The sequence below is a fragment of the Scyliorhinus canicula genome, chromosome 24 (genome assembly GCF_902713615.1).
Source record: "Scyliorhinus canicula chromosome 24, sScyCan1.1, whole genome shotgun sequence".
In the NCBI taxonomy this organism is placed as follows: Eukaryota; Metazoa; Chordata; class Chondrichthyes; order Carcharhiniformes; family Scyliorhinidae; genus Scyliorhinus; species Scyliorhinus canicula.
Window position 1 is genome coordinate 25003152 of NC_052169.1, and position 16134 is coordinate 25019285.

Sequence of the window (16134 nt, forward strand, 5' to 3'; positions counted from 1 at the left end):
CAAATGACTGAGATATTACTCAGGCTTCTATCAATATTTCACCAAGGAACATTGATAGGACCAGCATGATACTGGTCCAAGGATAAACCTCTTACTTCTTTCTCACAGGCCCATCTAGTATCAGCTCAGCCTGGGCCTAGAGCAGGGGTGGGCAAACTACGGCCCGCGGGCGGCATGCGGCCCGCCAAAGGTCATTATGCGGCCCACCAAGATCAAGTCATAAAAAAAAATATTTTTTTTTTTATAAGGTTAATGGGGGGGGATGATGGGTTACTGGTAGAGAAAAAGAGGGCTAAATGCAGGATGCCGCCGGGGGAAGCGCTGAGGTATATGCCGCACGCTAATTGGTTACAACCGGGACTATTAATTAATATACTATGCGGCCCTTTAAAATTGTGAATTTCTGAATGTGGCCCTTGCACGGAAAAGTTTGCCCACCCCTGGCCTAGAGTAAGGAGCAGTTAGCAATAAGTCTGCTTTCCAAACTTGCTTTATTGTTTATATTAATGATTTAAGGTACTACTGTATGTAGCCATCTCAGATGGCCACCTGCAAAGGACCATGGGAATTATGGCCAACTCAGACACACTCAGAGCTGTGTGTGTATTTGCAACCCAGATAGGTAGACGTGATCGAAACCCCCGCTCATTTGCATTCTAATGGCCCATTTCCCCAGAACAAAAGGACTGTACTCAGGAAACCGATACAGATTAACCGACGCCACTCCCTTTGCGAAGAAAGCCCAAACAGCCAAGGTCAATGACCGCTCAGGACACGCCCAGCCATCAAGGCACCCGGCCCTTTATTGGCCAAAATCGAAGGCAGTGATCGAAGCCTGTCAAATTATTGGGTCCAAAGCTAAGGACCGCCCCAAAGAGCACGAAATCCCAGAGGGATAAAGAGAGAGACTGCCGTGTGTTCGGTCTTTCTTCAAAGAATTTACAGTGCAGAAGGAGGCCAATCGGCCCATCGAGTCTGCACCGGCTCTTGTAAAGAGCACCCTACCCAAGGTCAACACCTCCACCCTATCCCCATAACCCAGTAACCCCACCCAACACGAAGGGCAATTTTGGACACTAAGGGCAATTTATCACGGCCAATCCACCTAACCTGCACATCTTTGGACTGTGGGAGGAAATCTGATCACCCAGAGGAAACCCACACAGACACGGGGAGGATGTGCAGACTCCGCACAGACAGTGACCCAAGCCGGAATCGAACCTGGGACCCTGGAGCTGTGAAGCAATTGTGCTATCCACAATGCTACCGTGCTGCCCATTGGCCCATCTTGGCCCCGGTCTACGCCTAAAACCAAGTGCAGCATCACGACCAGAAGACAAGTTCAAGACCAACGATCGCTACCAGACGGATGAGCCCAGCAGAAACGAAGCCACTTCTATCCAGCCACGCAAGATCCGAACATAGGCCTTGTCCATCTGTATAGAGCCAGTTGCCCTGAAGTTAAGTACAGGTTATTGTAGTTGTTAGGTGTAGTTTAACCTGTAGTGTTTTGTGTTGCATGTCGAAGTAATCCTTGTGTGTAAATAAACTATCTTTGAACTTGAACTGACTAACTGGTTGTTTGGTCTTTGATCGATATCCGGTAAAGCCTTGTGGTGGTATCATTTGATACCTGGCGACTCTGAAAAGCAATATCATCATTAATAACTGCCATATCTAATTAATTTGGCAACATTATTGGTGATGCTGGTGGGATAGTATTCCACTCATTAAAAAGAGCAACATTATTGGCATCTCTGGTGCCGATTGGCAACAACTATGCCACAGAATTTTACACGGGGGGGATTGCTCTTGCCCCCTGTATCTGTGAGCGCAGAGCAGGACTTCCACTCCACAGGGAACGGAAATCTCCACTTCGAGAGTTGGCCAGCAGCTGAGTAGTTCCAGAAGTGCTACAACTCCCTAGTGGCCACTGCGAGGACTGCAACCAGTCCCAAGAAGGGAGGCAACATGGATGCTGGACTAAGGTGGAGCTGGGGGGAGGGGGAGGAGAGGGAGTGGGGAGTCAGGTTCTGGAGGCCAGACGGGGAGGCACAAATGGCAACGCTATCATGAGGAATGTTCCCACAATGGACATGAGATACCGCTCCGCCCTCCACTTCCTTCTGCCTTTTCACCTAAGCTGGTGAAGTAGCAGGCTGGCCCACCCATCCCATTTTATGTCCCTGATCTGCAAATACAGCAATTAAAGCAATGTTTGACTCACAAATCTGGGACTTGGTGCTCGGTAACGAACCAGGCCAGGTGTCAGATGTCTCGGTGGGAGAGCATTTCGGTTACAGTGACCATAACTCCTTGACCTTTACCATAGTCATGGAGAGGGATAGGAACACACAGTATTGGAAGGTATTTAATTGGGATGGGGAAATTATACTGCTATTAGACAGGAGCTGAGGAGCATAAAGTGGGAACAATTGTTCTTGGGGAAATGCACAACAGTAATGCGGGGATTGTTTAAGGAGCACTTGCTGCGAGTGATGGATATTTTTGTCCTACTAAGACGAGGAAGGAATGGTAAGGTGAAGGAGCCTTGGATAACAAGAGAAGTGGAGCTTCTAGTCCAGAGGAAGAAAGAAGCTTACCTAAGGTTGGGGAAGCAAGGATCTGGCACTACTCCAGAGGGTTACAAGGTTGCCAGGAAGGAGCTCAAAATGGACTGAAAAGAGCTAGAAGGGGGCATGAAAAAGCCCTGACGGGAAGGATTAGGGAAACCCCAAGGCGTTCTACACTTCTGTGAGAAATAAGAGGATGATCAGAGTGAGAGTAGGGCCAATCAGGGATAGTGGAGGGAACTTGTGCCTCGAGTCTGAGGAGAAGGGGGAGGCCCTAAATGAATATTTTGCTTCAGTATTCACGAGAGAGAGGGATTTGTTGCTCATGAGAACAGTGTGAACCGGGTTAATAGACTCAAACAGGTTGATATGAAGGATATGCTGGAAATTTTGAAAAGCATCAGGATAGATAAGTCCCCTGGACCTGACGGTATATACCCAAGGTTACTACGGGAAGCGATGGAGGAGATTGCTGCGCCGTTGGCGATGATCTTTGCGTCCTCACTCTCCACTGGAGTAGCACAGGATGATTGAATGTTGATCCCCTATTCAAGAAAGGGAATAGGGAAATTCCTGGGAATTACAGACCCATCAGTCTTACGTCTGTGGTGAGCAAAATACTGGAAAGGATTCTGAGAGATAGGATTTATGATTATTTAGAAAAACGTAATTTGATTAAAGGTAGTCAGCATTGCTTTGTGAGGGGCAGGTCGTGCCTCACAAGCATTATTGAATTCTTTAAGGATGTGACGAGACATTGATGAAGGTCGGGCAGTGGATGTGGTGTATATGGATTTCAGTAAGGCATTTGGTAAGGTTCCCCATGGTAGGCTCATTCATAGAATTTACAGTGCAGAATGAGGCCATTCGGCCCATCGAGTCTGCACCGGCTCTTGGAAAGAGCACACTCCCCAAGGTCAACACCTCCACCCTATCCCCATAACCCAGTAACCCCACCCAACATTAAGGGCAATTTTGTACACTAAGGGCAATTTAGCATGGCCAATCCACCTAACCTGCACATCTTTGGACTGTGGGAGGAAACCGGAGCACCCGGAGGAAACCCACGCACACACGGGGAGGATGTGCAGACTCCGCACAGACAGTGACCCAAGCCGGAATCGAACCTGGGACCCTGGAGCTGTGAAGCCATTGTGCTATCCACAATGCTACCGTGCTGCCCTAACTCCAGAAAGTTAGGGGGCATTGGATACAGGGAAATTTGGCTGTCTGGATACAGAATTGGCTGGCCGAAAGAAGACAGCGAGTGGTAGTGGATGTAAAGTATTCCGCCTGGAGGTCGGTGACCAGTGATGTCCCGCAGGGATCTGTTCTGGGACCTCTGCTCTTTGTGGTTTTTATAAATCATTTGGATGAGAAAGTGGAAGGGTGGGTTAGTAAGTTTGCCGATGACACGAAGGTTGGAGGAGTTGTAGATAGTGTTGAGGGCTGTTGCAGGTTACAGCAAGACATTGACAGGGTGCAGAGCTGGGATGAGAAGTGGCAGATGGAGTTCAACCTTGATAAATGTGACGCGATTCATTTCCAAAGGTCAAATTTGAATGCTTGAATACAGGGTGAAGGCAGGATTCTTGGAAGTGTGAAGGAACAAAAGGATCTTGCGGTCCACCTACTTAGATCCCTCAAAGATGCCACCCAGGTTGATAGGGTTGTTAAGAAGGCGTATGGTGTGTTGGCTTTCATTAACAGGGGGATTGAGTTTAAGAGCCACGAGGTTTTACTGCAGCTTTACAAAACTCTAGTTAGACCACACTTGGAATATTGTGTCGAGTTCTGGTCACCTCATTATAGGAAGGATGTGGATGCTTTGGAGAGGGTACAGAGGATATTTACCAGGATGCTGCCTGGACTGGAGGGCATGTCTTATGAAGAACGGTTGAGGGAGCTAGGGCTTTTCTCACTGGAAAAGGTGTACAAGGTGATGAGAGGCATGGATAGAGTGGATAGCCAGAGACGTTTCTCCAGGGTGGAAATGGCTGTCACGAGGGGACATAATTGTAAGGTGATTGGAGGAAGGTATAGGGGAGATGTCAGAGGTCGGTTCTTTACACAGAGAGTGGTGGGTGTGTGGAATGCACTGCCAGCAGAGGTGGTGGAGTCAGAGTCATTAGGGACATTTAAGCGACTCTTAGACATGCACATGGACAGCAGTAAATTGAAGGGGTGCAGGTTAGGTTGATCTTGGATTAGGATAAATGGTTGGAACAACATCATGGGCTGAAGGGCCTGTACTGTGCTGTACTGTTCTATTTCTATATTCTAAATCAATACCGAATGCCGGAGGTGAATTTTCTCAGAATCTATTGTCTAACATTAGGGCGGCAAAGTGGAACAGTGGTTAGCACTGCTGCCTCACAGCACCAGGGATCCGGGTTCAATTGCAGCCTTGGGTAACTGTGCGGAGTTTGCACAGTATCCCTGTGTTTGAGTGGGTTTCCTCCCACAGTCCAAAGATGTGCAGCTTAGGTGGATTGGACATGCAAAAGGTTAGGTGGGGTTCCTGGGTGAAGGGGATAGGGTGGGGGCGTAGGCCTAAGTTGGGTGCTCTTTCCAAGGGTTGGTGCAAACACGATGGGCCGAATGGCCTCCTTCTGCACTGCAGGGATTCAATGATTTGCAAAAACCGATCTTCATCTTAGAAATCTCCAAACCATTGCTACTGAGAAGTCTACATGGAGTGAACACACCAATGGCGACACATTCCACTTACATAGCCCAAGAAAGCTTGGACCAAGGGTTAAGGACCCAGGTAGGGCTCAGAGCCAAGATTGGGTTTTAATTACTTAAAATTACGTAGTCCACTAGTGCAGAGTAATGGTCCATTTCCCAATGCCTACTCCTCTCAGTTAAGGCAATAGCTTGCAGGATTAGCTGATGGTGATGGGCAGATTTGCAGAGTCTGCAGCAGAACCATCAGTTCAGGTTCTATTAGGTGGCCAGAATAGTTCATTGTACACATTGTCCTTGTCTGTTTCAAGTAGCAGTTTACTGAGAAGTCCACTGAAGATTGAATTTGTTCTGAACTTTCTTTGTCAAGCACGTTATCTCCGAGTCAATGCTTACCACATCAGTGGGCAGGCCCATAAAATTGTCGATAGACAACAAACAAGTGTGGGTTTGAAGCCCTTCTAGGTGCGGTGCAGAGCCCTTAACTCCCAAAACTGCCATAAAAAACAGAGCACCTTGTCGAAAAATGAACCGGGAGGCACGTCAAGCAGAATGATGATTAACTATCCATGTCCCTCACCACAGTGAGAAATCAGGTCGAGGTACAATGGAGCCTCCCATTCTGTAGCCAGTTTTCTTTATATCACAAATGGCACGGCTCAGCGAGGGAACCTTATTAAGGTAACTTACTGAAACAACTCGGCTTTTTAAGACAATAAATGCTGTCGCTGTTCGTAATAAGGCGCACTTACAGAAAGCAACAACAAATAGACTGAAGAAAAGTTACGTTACCTGGAGAGGGGATCGGATGATAATTATTTTATCACCTTCTACAACATCAATCTGGGCTAAAAGTGACACCGAATGTTCACTGCCAGAGCGGAGGACATTATACAGGCGTCGACCTGGCTTCGCGACAGGAATATTGGCTACTTCGGTGTAATCATGTGGCACTGATAAAATAAAATTGAATTATTTAATTCAAAACATAGTCATGTTACTTTTCAGCAAAGCATTGTTACATTCATGTACAATTTGAGGGGTGTGAATATATTGTTTATTAAACAATTGCTTGTTCCCTGGTAAATTTGGGGTATGATGCATTCCAAAGCTATTCGATCGATTTCATTCAATTATCTGTTGCACAGAATCAGTGCGGCACAGAAGATGACCATTCGGTCCATCGGGTCAACTCCGGCTCTCCATACTAGCATCATGAATTAGTGCCATTCCCCTGCCTTTTCCCTGCACATTGATCATTTAAATAGAAACATCCAATACCCTCTCGAATGCCTCGATTGAACCTGCTTCCACCACCCTTCCAGGCCGTGCATTCCAGACCCCAACTATTTGCTGTGTGAAAGATTTTTTTTCCTCACATCACATTTGTTTATTTTGCAAATCACTTTAAATCTGTGCCCCTCTCGCTCTCGACCCTTTTTCAAGTGGGAAGATTCTCCCCGTCACGCAGTCCAGCACCCACTATCAACTTTCCTCATAGCCTTCTTCTCTCCAACAGTCTTAGAACATAGAACATAGAACAGTACAGCACAGAACAGGCCCTTCGGCCCTCGATGTTGTGCCGAGCAATGATCACCCTACTTAAACCCACTTAACCCGTATACCCGTAACCCAACAATCCCCCCATTAACCTTACACTACGGGCAATTTTAGCATGGCCAATCCACCTAACCCGCACATCTTTGGACTGTGGGAGGAAACCGGAGCACCCGGAGGAAACCCACGCACACACGGGGAGGACCTGCAGACTCCACACAGACAGTGACCCAGCCGGGAATCGAACCTGGGACCCTGGAGCTGTGAAGCATTGATGCTAACCACCATGCTACCGTGAGGCCCCCATCCAATCTTCCCCTATCCAATCCTCATAACTAAGTTTCTTATCCCTCGAACCATTCTTATAAACCTCTTCTGCGCTCTCTCCAATGCATCCACATCCTTCCTGTACTGTGAACACCGAGAACTGTGCACAATATTGAAACTGGTTCCCAGAGCATTACCCATCCAGTGACAATGCCACTGGCCTCCCTACATTTGCTGCAACATAGTTGCTGCACATTTTGTTTTTAAGTTATCTGCAACTTGGTCCTTCAGTGAACAGTGAGATGGTGAAGCTGGAAATGGCAGTACAAAAGTCAGGCTCCAACAACCAGCTGATCTCTTCCAGATTTGAATGCCCTACAGAAATGGCAATTCTCGAAAAACAGAAATGCCACTTCAAATTTCAAGTTGTCGCTGCTAACAACAGCAGCGAAAGCATCAGCTTAAATGACAACTACATTAAATTTAGAATGGGGTATCCATCAATACAGGGAAAATTAAATGCATTATTCCCGGCAGTTTACAAACACATCAGTTGAGTATTTTATTTTCTTCATAACCCAGGTATGTCTCTGCTCGGTCATTTTTTGGGGTTCCTTCATGGGATGTGGCTGCCTCTGGCAAGGTCAGCATTTATTGCCCAGCCCGAATTGCCCTCAAGGTGGTGGTGAGATGCCTTCTTGAGCTGCTGCAGTCCACGTGATGTAGGTGCACCCACAGTGCTGTCAGGGAGAGGTTTCCATGATTTCCACCCAGCAACAGTGAGGGAATAGCTGATATATTTCCAAGTCAGGATGGCGAGTGGCCCGGAGGGGAACCTCCAGGTGATCGGGTCAGCAAGAATTCGCTCTCATGGTTCAACTTACCTATTGTTAAAGTAAAAAGGGCACTTTCTTGTCTTTCTAACACAGAAAGCTTTCCTCGATTCCGGGGTTGTACAGCCAAATAATCAAGCTCCAGTATCTGCCCTGCATTCAGCTGATGAAGCTTCTGGTCAGGGGCTAAACCAATGGCTCGTAGGTTTGTAGAGTGGTGCACATCCAAAGAAATGCCCAGTTCATTTTTTAAGGTGTACGGAACTTGATCCTTCATTGAATAATCAAATGTTGGAGCAGTTCCTGCTGAAAATGCCTGCAGAAAAGACGCACGTTTCAAACAAATATTTGCTACGTTCAAAAGAGTCAGATTTATAGTTCTGGAATGCCTTTGCTAAATCCCCCCCCCCCCCCCAAAACTCTGCAGAACGTCAAAATAGGTTCTGGCAAACCGTTCCCTTTTCCCAACTCATTATCATCCAAACATTCTTTGCCTTCTCTCTTTCCCACTCCCGCATTGGCGATCACCTTAACATTCCCCAATTTGGAACTGAATTACTTACTATGAAACTGAATAAGTCATGGAGAAACAAAGTTTAAAAAAAGGGATTTTTAAGGTATCGGTAATCTTGTATAGGGGCTGGTTTAGCTCAGTTGGCTAGACTCAGTTGGCTAGACATCGCAGGTTCAATCCCCAAACCGCCTGAGGTTATTTATAATAATAATCTTTATTGTCACAAGTAGGTTTTCATTAAAATTGCAATGCAGTTACTGTGAAAATCCCCTAGTTGCCACATTCCGGCACATGTTCGGGTACACCGAGGGAGAATTCAGAATGTCCAATTCACCTCACAGCGCATCATTTGGGACTTGTGGGTGGAAACTGGAGCACCCGGAGGAAACCCACACAGACACGAGGAAAACGTGCAGACCCAGCTGGGAATCGAACGGCAGGTCCCTGGCGCTGTGAAGCAACAGTGCTAACCACTGTGCTGCCGTGCCGTCCTGCCCTCTCAACCTTGCCCCTCGCCCGAGGTGTGGGTGATCCTCAGGTTAAATCGCCACCAGTCAGCTCCTCTCTCCCACCCCCCCTTCCTCAAAGAAGAAAGCAGCCTATGGTCATCTGGGACTATGGAGACTTCAGTTTATTCCTTGTATACTTCTGCTCTTATTTCAAATGTTGGTATTTTACCTTAGCTAAGACATCGAGAACGTTCAAACTGCATTTGGATACTGTGATATTCAATATGTCCTTTGAAGAAATGGTAATGGCAGTCTGCGGGTCAGGAATGTGAACACAATCATCTCCTGGAACAAGAGCTTTGTCCAGGCCCATGTTGGTTTTCATCTAAGTGTAATAAACACAGATATGGGTAATCCAATACTGCACGACATTTTTGAAAGAATACTTGTCAGAAATAATCAGCCCCAAGTTTCTTCCATTACACAGATGCATCGATTAACTAGTACAAAGCTTGGCCCTCAGAATTCAGCTTTGACAAACCCACAAATAAATCTGGTGAGGTTCCTGATTTTGATAAAACTAAACGCTGGTGCAAAACTGCAGTTTAAAGCAAAACAAATAATGAGAGATGAACATCTGAAGAAAAACGTCACCAATGTATTGCAGGGATAAGGGAGGCTTAAATTTAGACTTGAAATGCTATGGTATAGAAAGTTGACAGCATGTTCTAGAACATAGAACAGTACAGCACAGAACAGGCCCTTCGGCCCTCGATGTTGTGCCGAGCAATGATCACCCTACTTAAACCCACGTAACCCGTATACCCGTAACCCAACAATCCCCCATTAACCTTACACTACGGGCAATTTAGCATGGCCAATCCACCTAACCCGCACATCTTTGGACTGTGGGAGGAAACCGGAGCACCCGGAGGAAACCCACGCACACACAGGGAGGACGTGCAGACTCCACACAGACAGTGACCCAGCCGGGAATCGAACCTGGGACCCTGGAGCTGTGAAGCATTGATGCTAACCACCATGCTACCGTGAGGCCCCCTGCTACCGTGAGGCCCCCACGGTTCTACTTCAAATAAGAACCATGTCCACATTTCTGTCGGTCTTCAAGTCCTAATGACACATCCCAGTTTATAATTTATAGCAAAAGATTGTAATAAAATCATAGAATTTACAGAGCAGAAATGAAAAATGAAAAAATGAAAATCGCTTATTGTCACGAGTAGGCTTCAGATGAAGTTACTGTGAAAAGCCCGTAGTCGCCACATTCCGGCGCCTGTTCGGGAAGGCTGTTATGGGAATCGAACCGTGCTGCTGGCCTACTTGATCTGCTTTCAAAGCCAGCAATTTAGCCCTGTGCTAAACAGGAGGCCTTTCAGCCCACCGAGTCTGCACCAGCCCTTGGAAAGAGCACCCTACCCAAGCCCACACCTCCACCCCACCCCTGTAACCCAGTAACCCCACCTAACTTTTTTTTGGACACTAAGGGACAATTTATCATGGCCAATCCACCTAACCTGCACATCTTTGGACTGTGGGAGGAAACCGGAGCACCCAGAGGAAACCCACACAGACACCGGGAGAATGTGTAGACTCCACACAGACAGTGACCCAGCCGGGAATCAAACCTGGGATCCTGGAGCTGTGAAGCAACTGTGCTAACCACTATACTACCATGCTGCCCAAATGAACTCAGATTAAAGACACTCCTCAGTAGCAATTTCCACAAAATGATAGAATTTTACATACAGTTTGAGGGGGAGAAGAGTGGGTCTAAGACTAGTATTTTAAACTTAAATGAGGGCAACTAGGTAGACATGAAAGCTGAGCTAGCTGGGATACTAGGCTAGAGTATACATCAATAGAGATGCAGAGACGAACAGTAATGGGGATATTTCAGAATACTCAGAATAAGTATAGTCCTACTATAAAGAAAAATTCTTAAGCGGGGATCCACCATCCATGGTCAATTCAAGAAGTTAAGGAAAGCAACAAACCGGGTTAACATTCCCAACAGTTGGGGGGGGGCAAGTGGAAGAGCTGGGCGCCCCGATTAGAGTAGAGGAGGTATTGGGGGGCCTAAAGGCCATGCAGTCGGGGAAGTCCCCGGGGCCGGATGGATACCCAGTAGAGTTTTATAGGAAGTTCTCTGAGCTGGTGGGCCCGGTCTTGGCGAGGGTTTTCAATGAGGCAAGGGACAGAGGGACCCTGCCGCCGACAATGTCACAAGCCACCATATCTCTGATATTGAAGCGGGGTAAAGACCCGGAGGTGTGCGGGTCCTACAGGCCAATCTCCCTGATTAATGTAGACGCCAAGCTCCTGGCAAAGGTACTGGCGGGGAGAATGGAGGACTGTGTACCGGAGGTGATTGGGGAGGATCAAACTGGGTTCGTTAAAGGTCGGCAGCTGGCGGCCAATCTGAGGAGATTGCTCAACGTGATAATGATGCCCCCGGCGGGTAGAGATGTGGAGGTAGTGGTGGCAATGGACGCCGAGAAGGCCTTTGACCGGGTAGAGTGGGACTATCTATGGGAGGTGCTCGGACGGTTTGGGTTCGGGGAGGGATTGGTGGATTGGATCAAATTATTATATCAGGCCCCGAGGGCCAGCGTCAGGACTAACAGAGAAGTGTCGGAGTACTTTAGGTTGTACCGAGGGACCAGGCAGGGCTGCCCGCTCTCCCCGCTGCTGTTTGCGCTGGCCATAGAGCCGCTGGCGATGGCGCTGAGAGCCGCAGAGGGTTGGAAGGGGATGGTGAGGGGCGGGGTTGAACATAGGGTTTCTCTTTATGCAGACGACCTGCTCCTGTACGTGTCGGACCCAGTGGCCGGGATGGGAACTATACTGGGAATGCTGAGGGAGTTCGGCCAGTTCTCAGGATACAAATTAAATACGGTCAAGAGTGAAATGTTTGTGGTCCAGGCAAGGGGCCAGGAGAATAGATTGAGAGGGCTACCGTTTAGGCTGGTTGAGGAAAATTTCCGGTATTTGGGAATCCAGGTGGCACGAGACTGGGGCAGGCTGCATAAGTTAAATTTGACCAGGGTGGTGGAGCAAATGAAGGGAGAGTTTCGGAGATGGGATGCACTCCCGCTGTCGCTGGCAGGGAGGGTGCAGACTGTAAAGATGACAATCCTCCCTCGATTTTTGTTTATTTTTCAGTGCCTCCCGATCTTTATCCCACAGTCCTTCTTCAAAAGAGTTAACGGGCTGATCATGAGCTTTGTCTGGGCGGGAAAGTCTCCGCGGGTAAAGAAGGCGATGTTGGAGAGGAACCGCAGCGAGGGAGGGCTGGCTTTGCCGAGTCTGGTCAATTATTACTGGGCGGCCAACATCGCTATGATAAGGAAGTGGATGGTGGGTACGGGGTCTATTTGGGAGCGGGTGGAGGCGGCTTCGTGCAGGGGCTCCAGTTTGGAAGCCCTGGTCACGGCTCCTCTACCGCTGCCGCCGGCCAAGTACACCACCAGCCCGGTAGTGGTGGCGACCCTGCGGATATGGGGCCAGTGGAGGAGGCATGTGGGGGAGATGGGGGCGTCTGTCTGGGCGCCAATCTGCGACAACCATCGGTTTGCCCCCGGCAGTATGGATGGGGGGTTCCGAGTATGGCGGCGAGCAGGGGCGGGAAGGGTGGGTGATATGTTCCTGGAAGGGAGCTTCGCGAGTTTGAGGAGCTTGGAGGAGAAATTTGGGGTGGTAAGGGGAAATGATTTTAGATACCTACAGTTGCGGGACTTTGTTCGTAGACAGGTCCCATCTTTCCCGCGCCTCCCGCCAATGGGGATCCTAGACAGAATAGTCTCTGGGAGGGATGAAGGGGAGGGTAGAGTCTCGGGTATTTATAAGGTGCTCATGAGGGAGGAAGGGTCCCAGACAGAGGAACTGAAACTTAAATGGGAGGAGGAGCTAGGCGGGGAAATGGAGGATGGGCTGTGGGCAGAGGCCCTGAGTAGGGTAAACTCGACCGCGACATGTGCTAGGCTCGGGCTGATCCAATTTAAGGTCGTTCACCGGGCCCATATGACGGTGGCTCGGATGAGCAAATTTTTCGGGATAGAGGACAAATGCGCTAGGTGTGCGGGAGGACCAGCGAACCATGTTCACATGTTTTGGGCATGCCCTGAGCTGAGGGGGTACTGGGAGGGATTTGCGGGGGTCATGTCCCAGGTGCTAAAAACAAGGGTGGTGATGAGCCCAGGGGTGGCAATTTTTGGGGTTTCGGAAGACCCGGGCGTCCAGGGGGAGAAAGAGGCCGATGTGCTGGCCTTTGCTTCCCTGATAGCCCGGCGACGAATACTATTGGCGTGGAGGGACTCAAAGCCCCCGAAGACGGAGTGGTGGCTTGCGGACATGTCGAGTTTCTTGGGGATGGAAAAAATCAAGTTCGCCTTGAGGGGTTCTGTGCAGGGGTTCACCCGGAGGTGGCAACCATTTATTGACTTCTTTGCGGGAGAGTGAGCGTCAGCAGGGGGGGGGGGGGGGGGGGGGGGGTTAGAGTAGAGTAGGAGGGAAAATATGGCGGGTAGTACCGATGGGAGGGGAGCGGGCTTGTGCAATATGTTACGGTGGAAGTATTGAAAGAACGTGGATGTTTGCACATTTTTGCCTTTTTTGCTTCCTTTCTGATGGTGTCTGTATCTGTAACTGTTTATAAAGCCAAAAACTACCTCAATAAAATTGTTTATTAAAAAAAAGGAAAGCAACAAACGTTTTTTTTTATTTGTAAATTTAGAGTACCCAATTCTTTTTTCCAATTAAGGGGTAATTTAGCATCGCCAATCCACCTAGCCTGCACATTTTGCAGACACAGGGAGAATGTGCTAACTCCACTCGGACAGTGACCTGGGACTGGGATCTAAACCGGATCTTTAGCGTCGTAAGGCAGCAGTGCTAACCACTGCACCATCCTAAAAGCAACAAACCTAATGAAAAAGCATATGACTGTGCAAAGATGAGTGCCACGTCCCGGAAGGGTCTGTGCTGGGACATCAAATTGCTTAGATGAAGGGAGTGAAGTCATGTTGACTAAATGTACAGATGATACAAAGAAAGGTAGGAAAGGATGTTGTTAAGAGGTCATAAGGTGGTTGCAAACGGATAGAGATAGGTTGAGTGATGGGTAAAATCTGGCAATGTGGGAAAATGTGAAGTTGTTCACTTTGGCAGGAAGGCTAAAATAGCAGCATTTACTGAAATGCAGAGGGATCTAGGTGTTCTTGTGCATGAGTCATAAAAGGTTAGAATGCAGGTAGAGAAAATAATTAAGGCTAATGGAATGCAATGCTTTATTATTGAGCGGATTTAAGCGTAAAAGCAAGAACACAATGCTTCAGTTACACAGAACATTGGTGAGACCACATCTCGGATACAGTGTGCAGTTCTGGTCTTCTTATTTAATGAACGAGGGAAATGCATTAGAGACAGTTCAGAGGAGGTTTACCAGATCGATACCTGGAATAAGCAGGTTGTGGTGTGAGGAAAGGTTAAACAGACTGGGCTGGTTTCCACTGGAATTTAGAAGAGTGAGGGGGTGATTTGATTGAAGTTTATAAGATCCTGAACGATCGTGAAAAGATGGACGTGGAGAGGAGGTTTTGTCTTGTGGGTGAGTCCTGAACTGAGCGGGGGGGGGGGGGGGGGGGGGGGGGGGGGGGCAGGCTTAAAATTTGGGGTCACCCTTTTAGGACACAGGAGGAGAAATCTTTTCTCTCATAGGGTGGGTGCGATTTTGGAAGTCTCTGCCTCAGAAGGCAGTGGAGGCGGGGTCACTGGATATTTTTAAGGCGCAGGTTCGACAGGGGCACGTGGTATTTGAAACACCTCCTGAGCAATCTTGACCTTACTGAAAGGCAGAGCAGGTTCGAGGAGGCTGAAGAATTTATAGAAACCAAAGAAAATTTGACATAGAGAGCCCATCTTGTCCGTGCCCCGGGTAAAGTATCTCATTACCTGAAATTTCAGACTCCACCTTTTCAGCCCTCCAGCAACTTTCTCCAAAAGAGGTTCCCATACTGCACTCAGTTCATTATAATAAAGGACCTAAAACAAAGTATTAAAATGTTATGAAACTTTCCATTACTCACTAAACATGCAGCTCAGCTTTCCAGAAGCACTCACTGAACCAGGATTACAATTCCAACCACAGGACGCCTCAAATCACTTTACAGCCCTTGCGATGAATCGACGCTGTTGCAATGTAGGAAATATCACCAATACAGTAGTGGAGTTAAGCAAGGGAAGAGGAACACAAACCAGTCTGAATCCAGCCTGTGAGCTGGAATGCAGGATTGATGTAGGTTGGAAAGATGGTGGATAGCCATGAGGATGTTTGCTGAGTGAGGAGGTATTTTAAAGAAGCAGCAGAGTTCTGGATAAATGGAAGTCCATGTAGGTGACAAGTGGCAAAGTCAACAGGGAGAAATTAAAGAAACGGAGCCGGGAGATAACAAAGATGTGGCTGGAGGTGGGATCGAGGCTCAAGTGGTCATTATTTTCAGGAGAAACAGGAATCTTGAGGACAGACTGGATACGAACTTTGAAAAAGAAATCAATATCAAAAAGGACAGAGGTTATCTCGTCTTATGCTTAACCTGAAGGAGCAACCAGAGAGGATAAAACTAGGGACTAGAACATAAGATCCTACAAATAATAAGATATGTAACCGGGTAATCTCTTAACAGTAATATTGATCAAAAGATAAATATTGCTAAGATCACTGGGAGAACTTCTGAAATGCCCTTATTCAAAAGAGGAGGGAGGCAGAAAGTAAGAAACTATAGTCCAGTTAGTTTAAGATCTGGCAGTCGGAAATTGATAGAATCCATTATTAAGGAGGGAATAAAAGGACATTTAGAATGTCAAAGCATAATCCATCAGACTCGGCATGGTTTTATGAAGGATAAATCGTGTTTGACTAATTTGCTAGAGTTGTTCAAAGATGTAACAAGCAAAGTGGATAATGGGGATCCTGTAGTTGTATATCTGAACTTCCAGAAGGCGTTTGATAAGGTGCTGCACGAAAGGTTAATGCACAAGGTCAGATCACATAAGGTTAGGGTAATTTATTAACTTGGATAGAAGACTGGTCAACCGACAGCAGGCAGAGAGTCGGGATGAATGGGGCTGGATTCTCCGATTTTGAGGCTATGTCCGGAGGAAGTGTCTGGCTTTACAACGAAAAAAATCGGCGAGGCCTCAGCACTGATCCAACGACCGGTGAGGGGCTAGCAGCC

The 16134-nt window shown here is 47.7% G+C and overlaps 1 protein-coding gene across 7 annotated transcripts in view; it reads right to left on the reverse strand.

Annotated features, from left to right (window-relative positions):
• Window positions 1–16134, reverse strand: part of vps13c (vacuolar protein sorting 13 homolog C) — a 368173-nt gene that overhangs the window by 96133 nt on the left and 255906 nt on the right. For all 7 annotated transcript variants that reach the window (XR_005458698.1, XR_005458696.1, XR_005458697.1 and 4 more), the window contains 4 exons: window positions 14852–14941; window positions 9111–9266; window positions 7970–8234; window positions 6054–6214 (listed from right to left, as the gene is read on the reverse strand). Coding sequence is in view for 4 of the 7 variants with exons in the window: in XM_038784422.1 (XP_038640350.1) it covers window positions 6054–6214; window positions 7970–8234; window positions 9111–9266; window positions 14852–14941 (672 nt within the window). In the remaining 3 variants the exon portion in view is untranslated. The remainder of the gene's footprint in view (window positions 1–6053; window positions 6215–7969; window positions 8235–9110; window positions 9267–14851; window positions 14942–16134) is intronic.